The sequence below is a fragment of the Lontra canadensis genome, unplaced genomic scaffold (genome assembly GCF_010015895.1).
Source record: "Lontra canadensis isolate GAN:19392208 unplaced genomic scaffold, GSC_riverotter_1.0 scaffold106, whole genome shotgun sequence".
Taxonomy (NCBI): domain Eukaryota; kingdom Metazoa; phylum Chordata; class Mammalia; order Carnivora; family Mustelidae; genus Lontra; species Lontra canadensis.
Genome location: NW_022631100.1, coordinates 1,782,543 through 1,807,833, shown reverse-complemented (window position 1 = coordinate 1,807,833; position 25,291 = coordinate 1,782,543). Strand labels below are relative to the sequence as shown.

The following is a 25,291-nucleotide window of genomic DNA, read 5'->3' as shown; positions in this document are numbered from 1 at the left end:
GTGCCAGTTTTCATGGCAGCCTGCAAATATACAGAGTGTCCATTTCACGGCAAGCGGCGGCGGCAGAGAATGTTTTGATGTTGACCTTTAAATCTACAAGAATTGACTCATGGCTCCACTGGGCCTTTATCCTGAATCATACCTAGACTCTAAAGGTGGTGGGATTGCGTTTGGGAGGAGGAAGGCCTGGTTACCGCCATCTCCTCCGGCTCTCTTTAAGTTCTGTGGTGATGCATTTGCTGCCCAGGTAAGCTCTCATTTACTGCTGTGCCCTTTTGGATGCGTGAAACAATGGACTCTTTCTGCTTTCATTGCTTTGATAAGTTGGAGGGTGTGGGACAAAGTAGTGAGTCTTTGGAAATGCCATTCCCTTGGAAGCTGGGGGCAGGAATAGGTTTGGCTGTCTCCTTTCCCCTGCCTTTGGGCTCTGTACAGTCAGCATACGCATCCCAAACGAGGTTCAGGAGCCACCGGTCCAGGGGGTGCTTCTGGGATGTAGCCTGAGTTACTGTTGCTTCTCTAGCTAGAAAATCATTAGCAACTCTGGAGGTCAAGTGGCTTTTCTCAGAAAGGTTGTTACAGGGGGCGCCTGGGTGGCTCAGTGGGTTAAAGCCTCTGCCTTCAGCTCAGGTCATGATCCCTGGGTCCTGGGATCGAGCCCCACATTGGGCTCTCTGCTTAGCAGAGAGCCTGCTTCCTCCTCTCTCTCTCTCTGCCTGCCTCTCTGCCTATTTGTGATCTCTGTCTGTCAAATAAATAAAATCTTAAAAAAAAAAAAGAAGAAAAAGGAAAGGTTGTTATAGGATTCCCAACTCTCATGTGCTGAGAAGAATGTTTTCTCTGAGGAGAGGAGGCTGAGGGAAGGGACTCCTGGTCACCCCAGGCTTTGTCACCGCATCCAGCACAGTCAGCCCTCCTGGCCTTGAGCCACTTGGACTTAAGGGACTTGAAGCTCTTGATTCTCTCTTTATCACACTGGCTGCTTCCCTGGGTCCTTCCCTCTGCTGTCTTTCTCTTCTCCCCCTCAGACTTGCATTCCTCCCAGTTTTTCTTTATGCCCCGTGTGCTGCTGCTTCCCAGATTTAAACTTCAGGCTCCCTGTCTCTTGTGAGCTCTAGACAGTCATCTGAGAACTTAATTCATTTGTGTATCTAACAGGCACCTTTGATACCACATGTCCAAATCCACGTGTGCAGTATGTTCCTACAAAATTACACTGACTGAGAAATGGGTCTTGCAATGACAGCGTTTTCTTAGAGTCCTAACTAAAACAATAACATAAAGGGCTGAATTATTAAGGCAAATGCCTTCCATCTCGTTTGGTAAGCTTTAGACCCCGTCATTTTCTTCTAGTGGGAACGTTTGCCTGCATCCTCCTGAATGACTGAGTCCAGAAGTTCTTGCTCAGGACACAGGACACTGACTTGTGGGAGCTCTCATGTGTCCCTGTGCCTGCAGACACTGCTCCCGGTTCTCAGGTTTGTATTTTTCACATCAGCTGACGAACAAGAATCTGGGCGGTTGGCAGGGTGGACGAGCTGCTGGCTTGGGGGTGCACTGTTAGTGCCCTTGTACGGAGTGTGGGGTGCACTGATTGTGACTGTACTTTTGCCTTTATAAAAATGAGGGGGAAATAGAAGAGATGAAATATTAATAACACAGTTGATACAAATCCAGAAGTCACTAGGTATTCCTAAGCAGTGTTCTTCCGTCTTCAGTGGGACTCTGCCCTAGTTATACATAAGCTGTCTCTATATGGTAGGCAAGATGATTTCGTTGAAACTGTTGGAAATTCAAGTCAGCTGAGGAAGTACACCTCTTCCAGAATCAGAGCTGCCTTTGGACCTCAGGGATGAGAAGAATATGAGCAGTTTTGGTTGACCAGGAGTTACTCTGGGTGCCCCTGAAAACTCATTTTTACATTAAGACTGTTGCTTGGTTGGCTCTTGCCCACTCAACCTTTGGGGTGGGTCATGTAGGAGAGTAAGGATGCTTGGACCTGGTGTCTGAGTGTTCCATATCCATGTTGTTGACCATGGCACTCCACCATCAGGTGTCAGAGCAGGGGAGAAGCCACTTCACATCCCACCTACTTGGTGATGCAGGAAGTACACGCCACGTAAGATTGTGGCCTGGGGAGAACTGACCCCATGCCAGGTGTCATAAGAACCGGGATCCTAGGTATGTCCCCTTCAGGGGATCTTTAAGCTTCTTCACCTTGCGGTTGAGACCGGATGTGGGGAACAGAGCACCCTTTTGTTGTCAAGGACAGATTGCTCAATTGCCACTAAATTACAAAGCTTTTAGCTTTTATTTTACTATTTTTTAAAAGGTTTTATTTATTTGAGAGGGAGAGAATGAGAGTTTGAGCTTGAGAGGGGGAAGGACAGAGGGAGAAGCAGACTCCCTGCTGAGCAGGGAGCCTGATGTGGGTCTCCATCCCAGGACTCCAGGATCATGACCTGAGCTGAAGGCAGTCACCCAATGGACTGAGCCACTTGGGCTCTCCAGCTTTTAGCTTTTAAAGTCTCTTATCTCTTCCAAGAGATTTGTTAATGAGAGAGTCATTGACTTTGGATTTATAGATGAAATTACAGGGTTTTGATTGCTTGATAAAAAGACATGTTGGCTGTTTCCTTTCTTTCCTTACTCACCAGGTTAATACAGATGTTTTTTAGAATAGCTACCCAGCACAAAAGGGTTACCCTTTAATCTGAGAACCCTTGGAGAAGTATCTTATTAATATTTAGCAAAGCAAAAAAAAAAAAAAATTGGGAAAAACATTTTAGAAAACAAATGAAAAGGACTAATTTACTAATTATAGGATAAAATACAAAAAAAAAAATGGGGCAATAGAAGAGAGAAGTGAAGCACAAGAAGCATATGTCCCTAAACAAACAAAAAACCTGCCACCTCTTTGTTTCATGTTGGCCCTTTCTCTAAGCCTATTTTTTTGGATTTTTTTTTCCCCTGAGATTTCTTAAATTCATGGGAAGAACTCTAATGCCTTGAAAGTTCTTGACTGCTTTTCTTCTGGGTTTTAGTGTAATCCCAAATCTCTGCAATACAAAAGTTCCACTTCTAATGCCTTAACTTCCAAGTATTTTTTTGCTCCGTAGAGAAGGCTTCTGTGCACCGGGTGGTGTGTGTGTGTGGGGGGGGGGGGGGGCAGTTTCTTTAGAAGCATATCTTTCTTTTTTTCAGGTTCGTCCTTTCTTCCTTTTGAAATTCAGTCTTTGGCGTTATGGAGCAGACTCCTGCTTGGACCCCCTCCTTCCAGCCTTTCCTGTAGTTACATGTTTGAGGTTTGGGTTAATGACATTGTGCAGCAGTTTCTCAGGCATACCACTGAGGCATTTTAACTGCTTCATTAATGTACACTTTATATACAGTGTACAGTTTGATAAGTTTTGACATGTATGTGCCCATGAAACCATCAGCACAGGCAAGTTAGGGAACATATCCATCACCCTCAATTTAAAATTAGAAGCACTGTCAAAAAAATTTGGAATATAGGAAAGAGAACGACGTTCCCTATAAACCCTAACACTTAAGATGCATGAGCTTCAGTGTCTCTTTGATTTAACACGGTATCATTAACGCTTTTCCATATTGTTACATGGTCTTAATAAGACTTTTTAAAGAGTTGACACATTAAAAACACCCTCTCTATGCGTCTAACAGGATAGTACACAGAATGTTTCATGTTGGGGGTAGAAACAGTTTCAGCTGCATTTCAAGCCTTTCCTACAAGGAGGGGGGGCTATAAGGAGGGGGGTCGGAGGAGACTGTGGGAGAGCATGATCGGGTCTGAATGATCCCTGTCCGCCAGACCGGATGCTGCTGTCCCCTTGCGCTGTGGGAGTAGTTTAGGAAGGGAGAACATGCATGTCGCAGAGAGCTTATATTTGGACATGTTAGGTGACAACGAAGCGGGGGCCGAAGTATGTGCCCAGGTGGTGGGATGTATTCAGTTGTTGGAGGCTCCTGTGCCATATGGGAGAAGTCTGAATTCAAAAAATAATTTAGTAAAAACCACTGAGGGTTTTGGTGGGTGGTGTGATAGGATCCTCATGGTGTGTGTGTTGAGGAGGTAGACCATTTAATTACGCGTGCACCGCTGTTTTCCCCAGCTTTATGGAGAAACGCTGTTGACAACGTAGGGAAGTTTAAGTGTGCATCGTGCAGATTTGATCCGTGAACGTTGTGAAAACCTCACCAGCTCCATATCCTCACATAATCTCCTTTTTCCTTATGGCTAGAACATTTAAGACGCCCTGTCTTAACATCCGACTCATCGAAGGAAGTCACCGCGCTGTAGACTGACCAGAACTGAGCTCACAGTCGTGTAGCCCCCCCACCCTGACCGCCTCTCCCCGTCCAGCCCCTGGCACCCCCCTCTAGTATATTTCTACGGGTTTGGCCTTCTTAGGTGCCACGTGCAAGTGAGAGCGTGCAGTGCTCGTCTCTATCCGCCTGACTAACCCGTGGTGCCCTGAGGCTGAGAGAGGTCACTCGGAGGTCTTCTGCGGTCCCGGCCGCAGGGGTGAGTCAGGAGGGCGTGAGCAGGGGGGAATGTTGGGGAAAGTTTTCTGTGCATGAAGTAGCACTGACGCAGCGACGGCCTGCGTGGTGGTGACATGAGGCCCGGGGTGTGAGGGGCTCTCCCAGCGACCAAATCTGCTGGTAGGTCGGACGGCGTAGCCGGCACTCCGCCAAGGAAATGGGGCAGGGATTTCCCGGAGAAGACTCCGTTCAGCAGCCCGAGGCCCTGCCGAGAGCCGGGTTGCCAGGGACGGAAAGGATCGCCTAAGGATCATCTCCTTGGCTGCTCGGGGCGGAAGAGACTCGGAGAGCTAGGCGGGCCGGTCAGGGCCGTGGGCCGAGCTGGAGGTGGGTGGGGGTTGGCGGCGGCCGCCACAGGTGCTGCGCTGTTGTTCTGCTGCGCCCCGTACAGCTCTGGGAGGTCTGAGGCCCGCGCACAGGAAGTGCGGGGCTGCAGGCGCGTGGGGCACCCTGGGAGGGCTGCCGCTCTGCATCCTGGGAAGGCCAGGATGAGGGGTGGACCAGGTGGGGCGGATGCGGGCGGCCTTGCATGTGGTAAGGGGAGGGGGGCCGTCAGGGTTGGAGCTGACTTCGCTGCAGAGTGCACGTTCAAACCACCGAAGACCTGTGACCCGGACCTCGATGAAAAGGGGCAGGCCAGTGTGCCATTAGTTCGTGCTGGAAACTGGGAGCTAGCAGGCGAAACCGACCTCGTGATCCAGCTCCCCACAGCACTGAGGCACGATCCCCCAGCCCTAGCGCCCGCTCCCGTCCAACCTATCTGAAGAGTGCTGAGAGGGCGGGAAAGCTTTCATTCCACAGGGACGCGGGAGGGGTGAGCGCGGGCCGCCCGCCTGGCGCTTGCTCGCTCGAGGCGGTTACTGGCCTTCCACGGATGTCCATTCAAAAGTGGTCTAGGTTACCCGCAAAGGGCAAAAAGTTTAAGATGTTCTAAACAAAACAAAACAAAACCCGTCAGATATGGGCAATTCGGTATATTTTGTCATCACCAGCGATTTTCATTGTCGTACTGGGGCCGCAAAATTGACCTCATAGGTCTTAAAAATATTTCTCCAGGACCACCCATTCAGCGTCTCCCAGTGGAATGCCCAGGTTTGAAGACCCCCTTCCCCTCGATGCAGCTCCCTCCGTCATCTGCCTTGAGAACAGGGACTCCTGAGTCTCCAGGCTTGGATGGCTCTCCTCTCCAGGAGTTCGCCTCCCTTCCTCTGTGTCTCCAAAATAAGGCTGAGGAGGGGGGAACAGGGCAAGCAAGGACTGTTTAGGGTGGTGGTCTTCGAAGTGGGTTTTTTTTTTTTTTTAAGATGTTATTTATTTGACAGATTTCACAAGTGGGCAGAGGGGCAGGTAGAGAGAGAGAGGGAAGAAGCAGGCTCCCTGGTGAGTAGAGAGTGGGATGCAGGGCTCGAATCCAGGACCCTGAGACCATGACCTAAACCACCCAGGTGCCCCTCCAGCTGGGTTTTTAACAGCGTTTATCTGAACTGAAAGAATAGAATATGCCAGAATACATTGTATTGGTAATGGCAAGTATTGATTTGTGAAACTGTGTTTCTCTGAGTGTCCAACCAGTAGGTACGGGCTGGTATTCTGTACAGCGTGTTTTTCATTGGTTTCAAAGCATTGGCAAGTGCTTTTTGGGAGATGAGTGGTTGTGGGTTGGACATCTCTGTGATTCACGGTATGCCATTGTAGGAGTCTTGGGATTTTCTTAACCTTCTGCCTTTTTGCTGTGTCAGAATCCTTTGGGGTTTTGTTTGGTTGGGTTTAAGGGGCTTCCTAGTAGTTGCTGGTATAAAGATAGTTAAAAACTGGAAATTTAAGGCACAGAGGTGGCTCTCTGCTTTTTCATTTCAGTGTTGTAAGACTAAAACTTCTGGTTGAGTTTTAGTACAGAAATCACTGAGGATTCATCAGTGATTCAGAGGAAAACAAGGTAGGATAGCGTGTGACGTTTAGTGGGCACTCAGTGAATCTTTCTGGACTGAATGAATGAATGGATGGGAAGAACCCTGAGCACCTGTCTAGGGTCCCTGAATTACTTATTAGTGAGTGATGAAGCAGGAGTGACGGTAGGAGCAGAGGTAGTTGTTGTCCCATTATTTCTGTGCTGTATTCTCTTAGAAGGAGAGAAATAAAGGAGACAGGAATTCTAAATTGGCATCTGGTTGGTTAAAAGCAATCCTTGGGGCAGTTTTGTATCTGGATGACCATTCTTTTTTAAGAGAGACTGCTGGTGATTTTAGTTTTTAGGGATATTGGCCCATGGTTCCCTTTTTCTTTTCCCCAGTTACCGAAAAGTTGAATGTTAGGAAGGCTGATTGCTTTCAGGGAGTTGTCATTTTCTTCCAGGAACATGTTTGGGGCAGCGGCTGCTAAACAGTCCGTTTGGGGATTAGGTGCACATTGGTATGTGGCTGAAATCTGCTTCCTGGTTCCTGAAATCATGTTCCTTTGCTTCAAGGATGAAGGGGTTTTGCTTTTGTTTTTGTTTTTTAAGATTTTATTTATTTATTTGACAGACAGCAAGAGAGGGAGCACAGCAGGGGAGAGGGAGAGAAGGAGGGAGAAGCGGACTCCCCTCGGAGCAGGGAGCCCGATGCAGGACTCAATCCCAGAACTCTGGGATCATGCCTGAGCCGAAGGCGGACGCTTAACCACTGAGCTGCCCAGGTGCCCCAAGAATGAGTGTTTTCTCTGCTCAGTCCTCTTGTTACATTCACTTCGTTTTGGCTGATAATGCTTCTAATGGATAACCTTTCTGTTTAGGGGAGCTTCCTTTAAAGAGTAGTTGACAGCTAGTATTGAGCAAACTGAAAATGTTGCTTGTGTGTTCTCTTAGTTTTTGTTCAGAGTTTAATTATGAGTGGTGGTAGCAGAATGTAAAAAATTACCTGTATGTTATTTAACCATTTTGGCAATGGCAGAGACACAAATGCCTTCTTATTGTTTGGATTGTATGAGGCATGATTTATCATATCCATATTTTGTGTTGGAATTTAAATTCTAATAATTTCTAGAAGCATTGGTAGTAGAAGCGTTGGTAGTGGAATTTACTTAGTTGATTGAATCCTAAGTTTGCCTAGTGGGTTTGTGTGGCATCCATGGGGTGAGATATCTCACCTGCTGTGATGGTTCTAATTATGTCAAGACTTTACAGAAGACACTAATTGCCACCCTGTGACTTAGTACTGCTCTGTTGAGATTCTTTTGATCATCCGAATGAACACTTACTTAATACTACAGAAATAAGAACCTGTGGTGGGTAACTTTTAATGTGAATGTATGCTCATCTTTAAACACCAGATAATGTGTCTAAATTATGAGCCAGGATCTTAACAACCCCTGGGTCTATTTAGGCTTGAGCTGTAAGCTGTCAGTCATCAGTAGAAGGTCTTTCTGTGTTACCGGAGCAGGTTTTTTTTATCTTGAAGGTCTCTGGTGATATCTTTGAGCCTTGAAGAGTAAGAACTTGGAGGTCTATTTGTATATGTAGTTTGGTTGTATCATTGTGAGTAGGATTTAAATCTACTTTTAAAATGGCTGGCACATTTGTCAGTACACCAGCAAAGTTCTTCTAATGATAAAATGACAGAGAGAACTTTTTTTTTTTTTTGGATGTTCAAGGTTATATTTGCTGGCTCAGTAGATTTTTAGCATTTAAGCCAGGCATCTTCAAACCTTGATTTAGTGGATGGGCACAGTTTTCCAATGACAAATGGAAACAATGAGTAAATTTTAAATGCTTGTATTTTATTGGAATCTGGCATTGTCAGTGCCTACAAAGTGTGGTAGCACTTTTGATTCTTGAACATTTCGACTTGCTCTGTCTTCAGAAAAGGATATTTTTCTTTTCAATTTTTGTATATGGATACAATATAAATATAATTATAAATGCTATATATAGCTATGTTCTTGTGAAACTGCACTTCAACCACAGATCAACAGAAGAGCAAATACAGTTAGGCTGCTTTTCTAGTGTATCTTAATTTGAAATTCATATATATGAGTAAGATTAAATTTATTTACTTCTCAACATCATTTAATATTTTTGCATACTGTTTCCAGTGAGTTCTGAAATAATTCTCATAAATTACATGTGAGTCTTTTAAAATGGCACTCAGAGGTCGTATGGTGGGGAAGGGCATGGGTGATGGAATGAAGGGAGGATTGGTGTTGGGAAAGGTGATTAAACACCTTAATGGAACTTGAAATTTGAGCTCTCTAAGCTTCTGAAAATAGGTAAGATAGGCTATAAAGTATACTAGAGCATTATCCTTTATTAGGAAGGATTTATAACTAGTTATTTTTGTGGTTGTGATAAAAAGCTAGACCCTTGGCTTGTCCTTTGGGAATATCCAACAAAGTTCTGTATATTCTTTGCCTTGATAAATAATATTTAAGCATTGAAGTAAACTTTAAAAATAGGGTTAAAAAGAAAAGTAGTATATATTTTAGAAAATTGACAAACTGTGGGAAAGTAAAGGGAACACATTAACCAGTCAATGAGCATTTATTGATTAGCTTCACAAATACTCATTATTGCTGGTAGGTACAGTTGTCTGGGATGTGTATATAGACAAGGTGAGAGTCCCTGTACTCAGGGGGTGTATTTTAGTAGGGAATGGAGAAGCAGTATGTACCAGTAAATCAAGTCAGTTACTCTCAAGTTAGTGTAAAGAAGATGAACTGTGGGGTGGGAAAAGGTGGGATGGGGTGGGGGGGTGCACCAAGGCCTGTTGTGATGGGAGTGGGTAGGGGAAGGCCCTTCTCATGGGTGAAGTCTGAGTTGACTGGAGAGAGGAGGTGTCAGGTGAGGAGGAAGAGCATTCCAAATAGAGCAGGTCCCAGGGCCCCGAGATGAGAACGAGCTTGCTTTGTTCAAGAGACAGAAAGTAGAATGAAAATACAGTGTCCATAGCAAACCCACAGTAAGCATTCTTTGAGTCTTTTACAATTATTGGCTTGTGTTTATAGAATTTGTATTTTTTGCTTTTAATCATAGTTGCTTCTTCATATAAATATTCCCCTATTTTATAATGGATGCCTTCAGTAAACATTTTTCATTTTGGCATAATTAATTTTATAAATATATTGTTGATTTACTTACCTGTTCCCTGATAGCTTGGCATTTAGTTATTTTTTGCTATTAAAAATGTTATAATGAGCACTTTTGGATCTAAAGGGTTTTTTTTGTTTGTTTCTTAGGGTTCTCAGAAGGAGAAATATGAACTTGGACAAAAACGAATTTTTTTAATGTGTTTTATTTATTTATTTGATAGAGAGACAGTGGGAGAGGGAACACAAGCAGTGGGAGTAGGAGAGGGAGAAGCAGGCTTCCCCCCCAAGCAGGGAGCCCAGTGTGGGGCTCAATCCCATGACCCCGGGATCATGACCTGAGTCGAAGGCAGACGCTTAACAACTGAGCCACCCAGGTGTCCCCAAAGATAATTTTTTAAATTATTTATTGCCAAAATTCTTTGCAAAATGGATTGTTTTTAGTTTAAATGCTAACCATATCCTGGCCTGCATTTAAGGGTTACCTTTTTTCAAAGACTTTTTTTTTATTGTGGTAGAATAGATTTAACACAGAATTTACCATGGTAACCAATTTAAAGTGCATGAGTGAGTGGCATTAAGTACCTTGGTCATGTGGTGTGACTGCCAGCACTGTTTGAAGCCCCATACCCATGAAGCAGTCACCCCCTCAGTTCCTGGCAAGCACTGATCTGCATTCTGACCTGACAGACTGGCCAGTTCTGGGTATCTGCAATGAATGGAACCAAATGTGTGGCTTTCTGTGTCTGGTCTCCCATCTAGCTAGGGTGTCAGGGTCATCCGTGTTGTAGCAAGCTTCAATACTTAATTCTTTTTCACACTTCGATTCCTTTTCATTCCATTGCTTGTATATAGATAGCTACATTTTGATTCTCTATTTGTCTGTAGACAGGTATTTGGGTTGTTTCTCATTTTGGCTGCTGTGGATGGAGCTGCTGTGGACATTTATATGCACGTTTTTGTCTGAGGTCCTGTAGAGTTCCTCGGGACATAGATCTAGGGATGGAATTGCTGGGTCGTGCGGTCAGTCTGTGTTTAACTTACTCATGATGTGTCTAACTGGTTTCCCCAGTGCTTGCACCATTTTAGACTCCCATCAGCAATGTATGTGAGTTCCAATTTCTCCATGTCCTCTGCCGGCTCTAATTTTTAGGGTTTTTGTTTTTGTTTTTTTTATTGTTTCGTTGTGGCCATCTTAGTGAGTGTGAAGGGTATCTTGTATTTTTTTTTGTTTGTTTGTCTTTCCCTAATAATTACTGATGTTGAGTATATTCTCATGTGCTTGTTGGTCATTTGAGTACTACCACTCTTCCGTTTGAAATTGTTACTGAAGAAGAACGTGTAATGGCGAGAACACATATCATAAGTCATCCCTAACTTAGCAGACTAATGTAACTAGCATCCAGAGCGCAAAGAGAACCCTGCTGCCCTCCTGCCTTCTCACAGTCACAGTCTGTCCTCAGAGGGTAACCACTGTCTCACGTGTGATGGCATAGATTAGTTTTGCCTGTTTTGGTCCCTACCTAAATAGAACCGCGCGGTACGTATTCAGTGTCTTGCTGCCTCGGTGCAACGTCAGCTTTGTGTCGTTTGTGCATGTCACTCATTTTGTTCATTTTATTTCACTGTGTGGAATGCTAGTTTGTTTATCCATTCTACTTTTGATGAGCATTTGGATTAATGCTGGGATATTACAATGTCATGAACATTCGAGTATTTGTTTTTCCTCTGAACGCATGTGTGGGCCAAATCCAGCGTTTGTAGTGGTTGTACTACTTCTGTTTTGTAAATATTCCTCTACTTTATTGGTTGCTCCCCCCCCCCACTTTTAATTTTAGTTCTGTTTTGGACATAAGAGAAGTTCTAAATTGTTTCTGTGTTCCAGCATTTTGGGTTACATTTTAGGTTTACGAAGTGATTGCTCCATCTAGAGTTTTGAAGCTGGAAGTCAGCTCTCTGAGCTTTGTAATCTTGGTGTGAAGTTTACGACAGATGAAATATAAGGACCCTTGAAAAAGATGAGAACAGCTTCTGGCATGGGGACCTGGCATTGTTTTTTTTTCTTGCTAGATTTTGAGTGTCCCCCAGGGTTTTATAGTAATTATAAAAATTACAAATTTATTTTTAACCACACAATGGGGCCTAAGTGACTTCCTGGGACAGGAATCATTATTTAATTATTTGGTCTTTGGGCTCTACTGACCTTTTACTTCTTCTTTACTTAATTAATTGAATTACAAAGTAATGCGTGTATATGCTAGAAAATTTGAACAATACAGAAAAGCTTACGTAAGAAAATGAAAATAATGCCGCCACTACAGAAAAAAACACTTTTCGTATGTTTATTTTCTGTTCTTTTTTTAATTGAACATAATGTTCTGTAATGTGATTCCCCCTTGGTAATGTACTGTGGATATTTTCCTGTGTAATTAAATATTATTCTAAAGCATGATTTTTAAAAACTAAAGCATGATTCTGACATTTAATTTTTATCAAAGTAGTACATAGTTTATGAAGTCAAATAGTTCCACAGATCCTAGAGTTTAAAAAAAAAAAAAAAAAAAGGAATCCCTGGCCCTGTACCTTTCTTTTCTAGAATCCAGCTTTCCAGAAGAACCACTGCCACCTTTCCATGCTGCTTCTGCAGTTTTTTGGTATTTCAAACATTTCTTGACTCGCTCCAGTTTTAGAATTTATGCCTTGACTTCCCATTGTGGAAGGTAGGAATTTAGTTTCTTAGTCCCTCCTCCCTCCCCATGATACGTACTTGTTTTTCTTTTTGTCTTCTAGATACAGTTATGTAACAACAATCTTAACCAAGATTGGTATTATTATGATTATATAAGTAATGTTTACATCTGAGCTTTGTGGTACACCGTGGTCACATTTTCCTTGCAGATGACTTTGTCGAGTCTGGATTTGGTGGATTTTGGCGTTTTGTGCTTTGTTTTCCACGCTCTCACTACTTTCTTGGCCTCAGACTATCCCACCAATGGTGACCTCTCCGTTCAGTACAAACATACCAGGCCATCCTTCAGCGGCTTTTTATTTTTTATTTTTTTGGATACCTTTAACCTTCTGTTCCAGTTTGGACCAGTTGCTTTTTTGGGTGACGTACAGTATAATTTTCACTGTCCTGTGAATTCTCTTTGCCTTTTTTCTGTGTTCCTTACCACTTGTAGCTTTCTGAGAAATGGGGCCTGGGAAGCAAGTTCTTATAGACCTACAGTGTCTAAGAATGTTTTTCTTAGAGCCTCTGCTTGATTGGTAATTTGGCTGTGGTTAGAAGTCAAGGCTGGAAATTATTCTTCCTCAGGATTTTGAAGGTGTTGCTCCAGTGTCTTTGAGTTCCTGGGTTGCTCTGAAAAGTTGGATATCATTCTGTTTCTCAGTCCTTTGGAAGAAACCGTTTTTTTCTTTCTGAAAGCTTTAGAAACTTCCCTTTTATTCCTGGTGCTCTGAAACTTTCTTGTGGTGTGTCTTAATGTGAGTCTGTAAAAACCAATTCATTGTGCTGGCTTTTGATGGATGCTTTAAATCTAGAAGCATTTGCCTTTCAGTGCTCAGCAATTTGTTTGGTAATGGGCAGTCTGAAAGGGAAGAGCTTCGTACGGGGTTTCTGGGCCTTCTGGACTAGCTCCCCCCCCCCCCATTTATCTTTGTTGTTATTTATGTTTCAACTCTTACTGGATTCACGAACATCTTACTGTTTATTTTTTAATTTCAAAGGGTTTTTTGTTTAATGAATATTTCTTCTAGTAAAATGCTTATTTCACCAATGAATATTTCCCTTTGAGGATATCAATTATATGTAATTAGAAAATTTTCCTCTTCCCTGCATTGTCTTGTTTTTGTTTTTTAAAAAAATGTCTCCCTTCCCTCTGTTTTGTTTATCTTTCAAATTGGAGGATTTCACGAATGTTCCATGGTCCTTGGCTGTCAGATTTAAGTGTGAGGCTCTGTTTTGTTTTTCTCTTACCTTGAGTTGGGAGGCACGTTCCTGAGGATGGAGCCTTACAGAGGGGTGTTGCTCTATTGACCAGACCGCTGGATCCGACTTTCTCAGAGAGACTTTCAGCTGTCAGTGTCTGTAGGTCCTTTTTCCTGTAAGGGAAAAAAGGGTCTTCCTGCCTGAGAGGCAAAGGTGGGCTGCGGAGACCCTGCAGCTGAGCTGGGGGAGGCGGGCAGGGGGCTGTTGGTGGTGATCTTTCCCGGTGGGCCTCCCTCAGAAACGCCTTTGTTCATGTCCTTCCCCTGTGAACTTGGCAGTGCTGAGGGCTCCGTGTCTGCTTGTTTGCTTGGGTTATGGGATCTGGGGACTTGATGGATGACTCCTTCTGGGGTGTTTCAGCCAGTTCTTTTTAGCCTTCCTCATTCCTGATTCCAGAGCCTTTCTAGGGTTTTCTTTGTTCGTACCAGCAATGACTCCATGAGATAATTTCCCTGTTCTTCAGCTTGCTCAGTCCGTCAGCGTGGATCCATCTGCTTTCCAGCTCCCAAGTTGTGCTGACACCTGTAGTCGGCTGTGGTGCTCTGCTCTTGTTTGTGGTCTCTGCCTTTAAAGAAAAATCATTCATGATTTAGTGTTGGACATGTAAGACATACCACTACTCCGCTGTGCATCTCAGGTCTTTGCGGTGGGCACTGTCTGCTGCATTAATCAGGACCGAGGTAGGTTATTTTATTAGATAGGTGTGAGAAGGGCTAGTTTTGGGATTGTAATTGAATGGACTACCAAAGCTGTTTAATATGGTAATTCCAGTAGGTTAAATGGAGGTATATTTTTAAAATCATCTCAAATTTCATTAAAAGTGTTTGTAAAATGTTCTCTTTTGGTGCTTTCTGGGTAATCTGTCTAAAAGCATATTTTCTTTAATACGGGAGGGGGGACAGGTTTAGGTTTTTACGGCGTTCAGTCCTTTCAGAGTAAGGGCAGCATGGTAGGCTGCCCTACCTGGGTAGGTACCCAGACACCACAGATGGTGCCTTCATCGACACAAACTCACCTTCTTTCTGCTCTGGGGCAGAAGTCCAGAAAGAGGGTATTGGTAGGTCCAGTTACTTCTGAGGCTTGTCTCCTAGGTTCGCAGAAGGCCACCTTCTCGCTGTCCTCAGTTTGCCCTCTGTCTGTATCCTCATCTTTTCTTCTAAGAGCAGCAGTCAGGTTGGATGGGGCCAGCTGTATGAGCTCTCGTTTTACCTTAATCACCTCTTTAAGGGTCCCATCTCCAAATACAGTGGCTTTCTGAGGGGTGGGGTCACAGCTGAGCCCACAACATGTATTTTCATGGTCTTTTTTGCTTTGAAAGCAGTATTATTTCATGAAAATTTTTTATTATGTCCTGGATGCCCTCCTGTTATTGATAATATGTTATAATATTAGTTCTAATACACTTGAGGAAGTAACCGATTGGAGATGGTACAGACTTTGAAGTCAGACATGAAGGTCTCCTTTGAATCCTAGCCTCGCCTTTGATTAGTTCCCTAAATTATTTAACCTGTCTGAGATTTGCTCCCAAACCTGTGAACTGAGAGTAACAGTACGTTACAGGGCGACTGTAGGAAATTAGAGACAATGTCTGTAAAGGTGCCAGGCGGAGAGTTGATTCTCAGATATTCTCTTCACTGACCTTTCTTTTTACCTAAAATAGTGGGGTTTGTCTCCTATTTTTTCCTCTTTGATATTTAAAAGGTCAACTTTAAAGATTTTATTTTATTTATTTTTGTCAGAGCAGCAGACAGAGTGAGAAGCAGACTCCCCACTGAGCAGGGAGCCTGATGTGGGCCTCAATCCCAGGACTCTGGGATCATGACCCGAGTCGAAAGCAGACGCTTAACCAACTGAGCCACCAGGGCGTCCTAAAAGGTCAACTTTAAATAGAGATACATATTATTTTTAAAATTACTCTGTGTATTTCAATTCACAAGTGGCCAAATATCGACAGTTTCATAAAGTTCAATCTGAAAATGTATTTACCTAGTTGGTCTCATGTTGGAATTTCCCATCATCATGAGTGGTTGTTGGCTTAACATTTGTACATACATGATACACTTACAGAATACACTTATAAACAGTGTAATCCGCTGAATCAGTGGATATCTGCATTTCAGAGACTCCTGATGCATAAGGACAAACAGCTCTTGGCAGGGCTTGTACCATTTCCTTTTTATCAACAAGATAAACCTTTTTCCCAGATGGGCATTAACAGGGTTTAAAAGGGTATCTTGTTTTAGCTTGCATTTCTTTGCCATAGCTAACTGGGGTGTTTTTCATCTCTGTTTTCTCTGAATGTTTTGTGAATTGTTCTTTTTTAATTGGGCATTTGTGTTTCTCTTACTGACTCTCCTTTCCTCTCCTTCTAAATCTGTCCTAATAGTTGAAACCTCTGTTGCTGCTTTTGCATTTTGTTAGTTAGAACCTTGGATTGTACAGTTAGAACCTTTGACTGCACGGGTGAAGAAGCTGAAACCCAGAAGACCAAACACATACCCACTTGGTAGTTAAGGGAAGCATTCTGTGCTCACATGGCTCAAGTTTGAACCCTGGGTTTATCACTTAGTACCTTTATAACCATAGGCAAGGTCTTTAACATCTGAGCCTCAGTATTGTCATCTGCAGAATGGGGATAGCGGCAGTACCTGTTTGCCGGGATTGTTCCAAGGATTGAGTGGGTCATGGTTGCGAAGCTTGTGGCAGGGTAGTCAGTGAAGCTAACCTGTTGAAGGTCAGCAGTCAGATTTCTCAGTGGGTGGGAGAGCAATCCTTGATTCCGTTGGTGCTCTTTGTTTTTGGCATTCCTTTTCATTAGAAAACTCCATCGACTGGTGATAAAATTTAAAATTTTAAATGATATTTATCATTTTTCATTTCAAGACAGTATGTGTTTCCTTCTAATTGTAGTTAGTGTCAAAGTAATTTCTCGAATACATCTATTTAGGTGCTTTTTTGCTTTTCTAATCATGGGATAATGCTAGTTTAAAAATGGTGTAAGCCAGGGTGCACCATGTTTCAGAGGGACTCCTGGGGTAGGTCAGCATCGGTTTTCAGTGGAGACCAGTAACTGACCTGTGTCTGTGACGGTGCTTGGGTTTTTCTTGGTTAGGTTACCACACAAGTACATCCTCCCTCCCTCCCTGTGTCTTGACTGGAGCCTGCGCATTATAAGAACAGTGCCTAGTTTTAACTTTGACAGCTTAGCTTGGTTAAATACTGAGAAAAAAATGGCAGCTTTTTTTTTTTTCTTTACCCAGTACAATTTAAGAGCTAGATCTTTGTCTCCGATCTTTTAAAATTGGATTATAGTAATTCATGACGTGGTTAGTACATTGGAAGTACTGTTTTTGTGACATAGAGGACTGTTGAAAGGGAAGATGTAGCACTTTGTTTTACATGTTCTGAGCTTTATTTTATGATGTTGTGTTTTCAAAGTAATAATGCCTGTTTACAAGATGTTGGTTTTTTTTTTTTTAAGATTTTAATTTGGTATTTCCTATTTGCATTTCAGAAATGAACAAGCCCTTGATTGCTCTAGGTTCATGTTTTTGGAATTGTTTTTCTGTTGTGCAGATTTTCCTTCATAAACCCTGTGAGAAATCAATGCTGTAGACTGACATCATCCCCTTTGTGCATTGTTTTAACCCTTGACAACCCCTACTGGAATGTCTAATTAATGGTGACTAAAGTCAGCCTGCAGCCATCTTGTAATCTTTTCCCTTAGGGATTACTTAAACCATCTCTATTATGCTTATTTTCAAATCTTGTTTTTTCACCATTTACAAAAATATTTGCTTTTTTGTGATACTTAGCTGAATAAAAAAGGAGGATTTCTACTGTTAGGTCATTTACATACTGTTAGGAATATAGTCTAGTATTCTGTGTTAACACATGGGATTTTTACACCGTGTTGTTCACTTCAAGTGGATAGGTCACTCTGTGCAGTCCTCCCTTGTTCAGTAGCTGCTTGGTACCTTTTTCCCACCTGCTTCTGCCACCCCCCCCCCCCCCCAAAGGTAAAACCCCGTTTCCCCTTTGGCTCTGTTGTCCCTTCTTTCTCAAGGTACTGTCCAAAGGAAAAAGGAACAGTAGTAACTTCGTTGGCTGAAAATGGTAGAAGAGTCTGGGCTTTAATTTGCCTGGAATATCCACTAGGAATTTGTTTTTTTCCAAAATGAAGAGACAAGGAATTCCTGTTTTTATTGTCTACCACTGAAAATAACCTGTTTAAGATTCTGAGTTTATTTTGTGGAATGACTGTTATTATTTTTACTCATAATGTATACTATTACTAAAAATTTTTTGGCATACACTCAGGTGTTTGCTTATTAGAAGTTTCTAGCAGAAATTTATAGTGCTCACAAAAAGTTTTACCTTGAATTATAGTTAAATAAGATTGACCCCTTAAGACCCGATATGTGAAAGGCTTTTGGGTGGTATTTTCATTTGTTTTATGTAACACATTTCTGATTTTGCCATGATCTTTTTTTCTTTACAGTTATGAGTGACTACCAATTTTTATTTTGACCATTCAATCCAATAGCCATATGCTACTTGAATGTTTGAAATTTTATATAAACTGGGTTTTTATGATTTTGTATATTGGCTCAATCTCTGATTTTTAAAACTACATTTGGTAAATACAGATGTTTTCCTTAATGTAGTTTTCACAGTCATTTTGATTGATAGGCTCTAAGTGTTGTTTTTGAAAATAAAGTGTGACTCGCAGCCCATTGTGCCTGCCATGAACCTCTCCTGCGGTCTGAGGCCATGGTAGCATAAACAGCAGCTCCCTGTCTTTGTGAAACTGCGTTGTGGACAAAGAGAAAAGCATGCGTCTGTTTGAAGGTGTACTTGTCCCGTTTTTCTCTAATTTTGAGTATTATTGTATAATTAAAAATTTTATGGGACCTGCAATTTACTGTATCTTAAATTCTTTCAGGGGTTATTTAAGTGTCCAAGCTTTAAACATGTACTTTGAACTCTGATAAAGAACTGTATGTGTTGTTAAAAAATCCGTTGAAGTTTCAAGAAGTTCCATGTGTAATCTTTTTTATTTTTTAAAAGATTTTATTTTATTTATTTATTTGTCAGAGAGAGAGAGCACGCAAGCAGGGAGAGTGGCCGGAAGAGGCGGAGAGAGAAGCAGGCTCCCTGCCCAGCAAGGAGCCCGATGCTGCAGGACTTGATCCCAGGACCCTGGGATCATGACCTGAGTCGAAGGCAGCGGCTTAACCCACTGAGCCACCCAGGCATCCCCCACGTGTAATCTTAAATGCTTGTTACATTACTTAAGTTAACTTAGGGAAATGTTCTAAGTTAGAGTCCTCATTTTGGACGGCCAAGAACCATCCATTCAACAGTTCATTGTTTGGCCATTGATTTGTGGTGCTTTTTTTATCCTTTTTTTTTTTTTTTTTTAAGATTTTTATTTCTTAGAGAGAGAGAGAGAATATGAGAAGGGGGAGGGTCAGAGGGAAAAGCAGGCTCCCCGGTGAGCAGGGAGCCCGATATGGGGCTCAATCCTGGGAGTTCGGAATTAAGATCTGAGCCAAAGGCAGATGCTTAACTGACTGGACCACCCAGCGCTCCCCTTCTCTCCTTTATTAAGTTATCATTTCATCCTGTGTCATGAAGAAAGTTCCATTGTTTTCTACTTGGCCTTTGTTCTTGTGCTCGCACCTTACTGTTCATACTGTTGTGTCTGTAATTTAATAGTATGTCTCCCTATCTGATTGTGCAAGTTGATGCTTTTCAGGTTGATTTAGGCATTGATTAACCATTGCCTTTGCATAAATATATTGGGTCAATTTTCTGAGCTCCTTGAAGAGGCCAACTAGAATTTGAGATTGCCCAAATGTACAGATTTTGGGGGGGCAGTGGATGGATTCTCATAGATGGATGATGTCGTCTGTGGCACTCGTGCCAGTATTCTCTTTTCCTCCTGAGTGTTAGCTCTTTCTTTTTCCTTTTTCGGTGTTGGCTGGGCTGTCTGCAGTCCTCCTTTGACTTCAGGGGAATGCATCTGAAGTTCCTCTATATTTGTCATGGCTTTTGGTGTATATAACCTTTACCAAAAGAAGGAAATTCTCTTCTGTTCCTCGCTTGATAAGATTTTAAAAATTGTTAAATGGATTCCTTCAGATTTTTCTGCTTCTGTGGAGATAATCATGTTTTTTCTTTTATCTTCTAATATGGAGAATCCTTTTTTTTTTTTTTTTTTTTAAAATACATTACTGGGTTGGCCAGTGACTTCAGGGACACCTACTTCAGTAAGTCAATTAGCTTTAACTTTCCTCGGGTTTCAAATCAAGACAACACTGGTCTGATTAAATGGACTGTGCATCTTTTGCTCTTTACTTGATGAACACACTTATTTAACATACTAATAAACTGTTTCTTCAAGCTTGGTAGAATCTACCTAATCAAAATAGTCTCAGGCAGGAGTTTTTGTTGCTGGTGTGTGTGAGTGTGGTGTGTGTGGTATATGTCTGTGTGTGTCAGTGTCTGAGTGTGGTGTTTGCGTGGGTGACAAGAGTATTGCCATTTCAGTTTCTTTAATTTTTTGGTTTGTTTTTCAGTCTATTCAGATCCTCTGTATTTTCTGTGATAATCTGGCCAGATTATCTAGATTATCTAGATTACATATTCCTTGGTGTGTAGTTGAAATTACCGTGTTACGAAAATCTGTCTGATGATTTCCCTACGCTTGAGTCTTTTATCTGTTTTTCTACTACTCTTAACCACTTTAATCTCTTAACTCTTTAAAAACCACTTTATCTGGGTTGTTAGTATTTATTTATTTATTATTTAGGGGTTGTTAATATTTATTAAGAAACGTTTTTTGGTGTTAATTTTCTCCGTTCTCTTGGTCTAGATTTTCATTGACTTCTGTGGATCTCATTTTTCCCTTTCTGTTTCTTTGGTTTTCCTCTTTTGGTTTAAAAATTTTCAGTCTTTTCTGTTTTTTGCTACGTGTGTTTAAAGCCACGAACATCCCTCTTAAGCTCTGTCTTTGCTCTGACACACATGTTTTCTAAATATTTCTTTTTTTCGATCTTTTCAACCTCAAGGTTATGTAATTATACTTTTTTTGCTTTCTAAATTTGGGAATTTTTTAATAGTAATTTTGTTACATCTAATTTTATTGCATTATATTGGAGCATAATCTGTAAGATAGATTCTGGAATTTAATGAGGCTTCCTTTTGCCCAGTACCTGGCTTATTTATATAAATGTTTCAGATTGCTAGAAAACCTGCATATTTTCTCTTTTATTGGGGTGGCATTCTGTGTATTTCTAATTCAAGCCTTTTTTTTTTTTTTAGTAGAATCTTTTTTATTCAGAAAAAAAAAACCCCAAAAACAAAAAAAGTCTTCCAACCACACACAGGAGGGGTTTGGGTAGGGGGAGGTGTCTGTCCATCCCCGGAGCCCCCAGCCCATGTGGTTTTGGCAGCAATAAGGGGTGTGGGGTAATGGCCCAAAAAATAAAAATGGTGTATGTGTGTGTCTGGGAAGGAGAGGGGTGCAAAAGTCGTGGGGAGTGGTGGGGGGCAGGGACGGACGAGGTCAGTACTGGGAACGCCGCAGGTGGGAGGCCATTTCATAACATTTCTTGTTGATCATACCACCGTGGACACCTTCTTTGCCACATCAGCAGGACTAGCGTCTTGGCAGTCATGGTGACAGTGATGTTGAAAGTGGGGGCTCCACCGGTGCTCTTGGTACGAAGGTCCATGGTGAACTCCCCATCCTGCAGCAGTGAGTCCCGGATAACAGAACATTTCTGGCCCCCAAGTGTCAGCCCGTTCACGAAAAAACTTGACCGGTCTTTGCAACCAGGACACCAACCTCAGCTGGCGTGATGTTGATGAAGGTCTTCCCGGGGACAGCGGCCCAGACGGAGGGCGAGGCCTTATACCCCACGATGGCCGCGTCCTGACAGGTCCCGTCCGCCATGAGGTGGTCGATGTAGGCGTTCCACCCGGCCATGGCGCTGCTGCGGAGGCTGCTCTCGGCGCTGCTGCGGGGGCTGCGGCCTGGGCTCGGAGGCCTCGGGCTGGCGGGCGGGGGGGAGGCGGAGAGCTCGGGGCGCGCGCTTCCCTCCGGACCGCGGCTCCGCTGGGCTGTCTAATTCAAGCCTTTTAATTGTGTTCTTCAGGACTTTGATGTTTTTGCTTATATTTTGTTTGCTTGATCTGTCCATTCTGAACAGTAGATTCAATTAAAAATAATTGTCAGTTTCCCCCTACAGTTCTGTTAGATGTATTTCAGGGCATATTGTGTAGGGTGAATGTGTTCATGGTGGATAGAGCTTACTCTTTGGTTTTTATCAGTATGAACCTCTTTATATATTTTTTATGTTACTTTACTTTTTTGGGAAAATTTTTGAAGTTATAAGAATGTTACAAAGAAAATTAATGTGCTCTTTATGTAGATTCACCAGCATACTGGTTAATATTTTTTCATATTTGCTTTTTAATTTTTCTTTGTGTTTGGTGCACCGTTTGGGAGTTGAACTCAGTTCCCTCAAATGTGAACAACACAGGCACTTTGCCCTGTCATCACAGTGAAGTTATCAGACTGGAGTTTAACGTTGGTGCTGTGCTAACATGCTGACTGGCCCCGAGTTCATGTTCTTTATTGCTCTGCCCCTCCACTCCATTCATTCATCAGTTCCATTTGTCCAGCCTGTCTCTTTGGTTTCTTATAATCTAGATTCTAGAAATGGTTCTTATGCCTTTTTTCCCTGGCTTGCCATTGCCAGTTTGAGGAGTCCTGGCTGGTTGCAGGATTGTTTGCTTGCTTGCTTGTTTCTGCTTGAGCACCTGTAGGCTAACCATTGAGGCAGGAGTATTCTACTACATAGCCATGTTGTGTTCTTTCTAGCCCATCATGTGGAGGCCAGTGATGTCCATCGTCTCCAATTCTGGGGTGTTGGGTTTGATCATTTGGTTAAGGTGGTGCGGAATCACATCTCTTCATTATAAAGGCATCTGTGTCTCTTCATTATTGATAAGTACTTTGTGGAGTGATGCTTTGAGACCGAATGCATATCCAGCAGCTGCAACCCACTGTTTAGCATTCATAGATTTTTGCATGAATCAAGCATTATTATAGGATAGTAGTTTTATTCTGTTCACTACCATGCCTCTATAATTTTGCTTTACTATTATATTTTGTTGGGTATTACTGCTTTTTGAGCTTTTGTCTTTTATATTGTTTGCTTTCCTTTTGTTCTTGTTTGCCCCTCCTGCCTTCCCTGATAGACGTACTCTTCGTCCTTTGGTTTCAAGTCATAGTTTGTGTGCGTGCATGTGCACTTGAGCATAATTTACTCTTCACTTAAAACGTGTATGTTCATTTACTTTTGTTGGTTTTAAACATTTACCAAAGACTGTACCTTCTCTAATGAGACAAGTGCCTTACTATATTTCAGGTTTTTGGTGAGGCCTCCCCCGCCCACGGAAGCTGATGCTATGTAGGATTTTTAGTTCCTTTCATTATGGATAGCTTTCTGTCTTTCCTTTTCTTTTCATTTGCCTTTTTCTTTTTCCCCTCTCTTCTTCCTTCCTTCCTTCTCACTTTCTTGTTCCTGTGTACTCTTGTGTGGGGTTAGCTTAGAAGACAGCAAAGGATGGTGTAATTTATAGTTTCTTTTTAAATGATTAAATTAAAAGAATTACAAATAAGGTTTTGACACTTCTGTATGAAGAAACACCTTTATTCTCTGTGAACTTTACCGCACAGGACGTGAGTGTAGCAGACCCTGTGTGAAGGGTCTTTGGGTCCATCTGGGCTCTCAGCTCTGCTTCTTTCTGGCTTTTGCAGCTGTTACCGTATCTTTAAAAAGGAATTTAGAATACTGACCTTGCTGAGGGTTGCAAAGATGGAGGTAATTGGGAAGCATATAACTAGATAATGATTGTAAAAAACATTAAATAGAGGGAAACTCTTAATGCCATTGATTAAAAAGTAAAGATTTAAATTTTAAAAGTTCAGCAGTTTGACTTTAGATCTGGTTCACCATAGAACATGATCTTAGAATATACCTTGTGGGCCTAATGCATTATTTATGAAAATTTGTTCAGATTTAGTGTAGCAAAAGAAAGCGGTATTTTCTTTTTTTCTTTTTTAAATATTTGTTTATTTGACAGAGAGAGAGAGAGAGAGGTCACAGTAGGCAGAGAGGCAGGCAGAGAGAGAGGGGGAAGCAGGCTCCCCGCCGAGTGGAGAGCCCGATGCGGGGCTCGATCCCAGGACCCTGAGACCATGACCTGAGCTGAAGGCAGAGGCTTAAACCACTGAGCCACCCAGGTGCCCCAAAAGCGGTATTTTCTAATTCAGGAGTCGATTGAGATGGCATGGGAGATTTCATTATCATGTGTCTTTTAATACAGAGCAAGTCCTTCAGTCTTTCTTAACCTTGATCTTTTTGATGAAGAGGATTATTTTGTTTAGTGTCCTCCAGTTTGGGTTACAGGTTGGGTTTCATTGTTAACCTGTTCCAAGGCACTACCATTACAGAACAGTCTCCCTGGGTAAAGATTTAAATTGTCCTATGTCACCACTGGCAGAATATCTGTTTCTTTCCAGAACAGAAACATAAATGTGTGGTTGCTTTGGGTAGCAATGGTGTCCAGGTGTGACTGGAGAGCTGTTGCTGTTCTGCAGTGTGGGAGAAAGGAGGGGGAGAGATGGGGGGTTCCCTTAAGTCTTCTGCCCCAGGGTGCTCATCGGAATGACAGAAACTGTGCCACCAACAGCTGTGGCCATTTGTTCAACTTCTTTACCATTTTTATCTCACTGGTCAGATGTTTAATTTTCATTTTCATCTGAACATTACAGAGAGAGATGGAAGTCTTAAGGTGGCAGCTGTGTGAAGAACGGCCTGTCCTACTGCAAGATAAACCATGATCTTTAACCCTTTGCCACCCAGCTTGTGCCTGCATCACCTGATAATGTTTTTAAGTTGTACTTATTTATTTTTAGAGAGGGGTAGAGAGAGCGGGTGGGGAGGGGCAGAGAGAGCAAGAGAGAATCTCAAGCTGATTCCCCACCGAGTATGGAGGCAAGAGGGAGCTCAGTCTCATGACCCTGAGATCATGGCCTGAGCTGAAACGGGAGTCGAGTGCCCAACTGACCGAGGCACCCAGGCCCCCCTCGCCTGATTATGTTTTTATTTATTTATTTACTTATTTATTTTTAAAAAGATTTAATTTATTTATTTGACAGAGATCACAAGTAGGCAGAGAGAGAGGGGGAAGCAGGCTTCCCGCTGAGCAGAGAGCCTGATGTAGGGCTCCATTCCAGGACCCTGGGATCATGACCTGAGCCGAAGGCAGAGGCTTAACCCACTGAGCCATCCAGGTGCCCCTTATGTTTTTATTTCGTGGCTTTTGAAAAGAAATGGCTGTCTAGAAGATCAGATTTTGAATCTTAATCCTAGACCAAGTAAGTAAAATTTCCTAGGAACTAAATCACTCATTTCCGGCTTAAGAATTGGAGAAAAGTATTTGTAGTCTTGGTTGTTCTTGTAGCATAATTTAACTGCTATTTGGTAAATTTAAACAGTGAAACTTTTTGGAAAAGACTTATTTGGAGCCCCCCCCCCCACCTGAAGTTGTACAGCATCACTATAGGGCTCTGTGTGGTCTTATTTTGTAATATGA

General features: G+C 42.4%; 1 protein-coding gene and 1 pseudogene across 11 annotated transcripts in view; one reads left to right on the top strand and one right to left on the bottom strand.

Annotated features, from left to right (window-relative positions):
• The window catches only part of ENAH (ENAH actin regulator), a 129,775-nt gene that overhangs the window by 19,790 nt on the left and 84,694 nt on the right, over positions 1-25,291 (top strand). Inside the window, exon 1 of one of the 11 annotated variants that reach the window (XM_032838843.1) lies at positions 5,399-5,658. The exons of 9 other annotated variants lie outside the window; for them this stretch is intronic. In XM_032838843.1, the coding sequence (XP_032694734.1) occupies positions 5,651-5,658 (8 nt within the window). In that variant the 5' untranslated portion in view covers positions 5,399-5,650. Of the gene's footprint in view, positions 1-5,398; positions 5,659-25,291 lie in introns of those variants that run through there. One more of the 11 variants, XM_032838837.1, reaches the window with a different exon arrangement.
• On the bottom strand, positions 21,079-21,635 carry LOC116855813 (annotated as a pseudogene).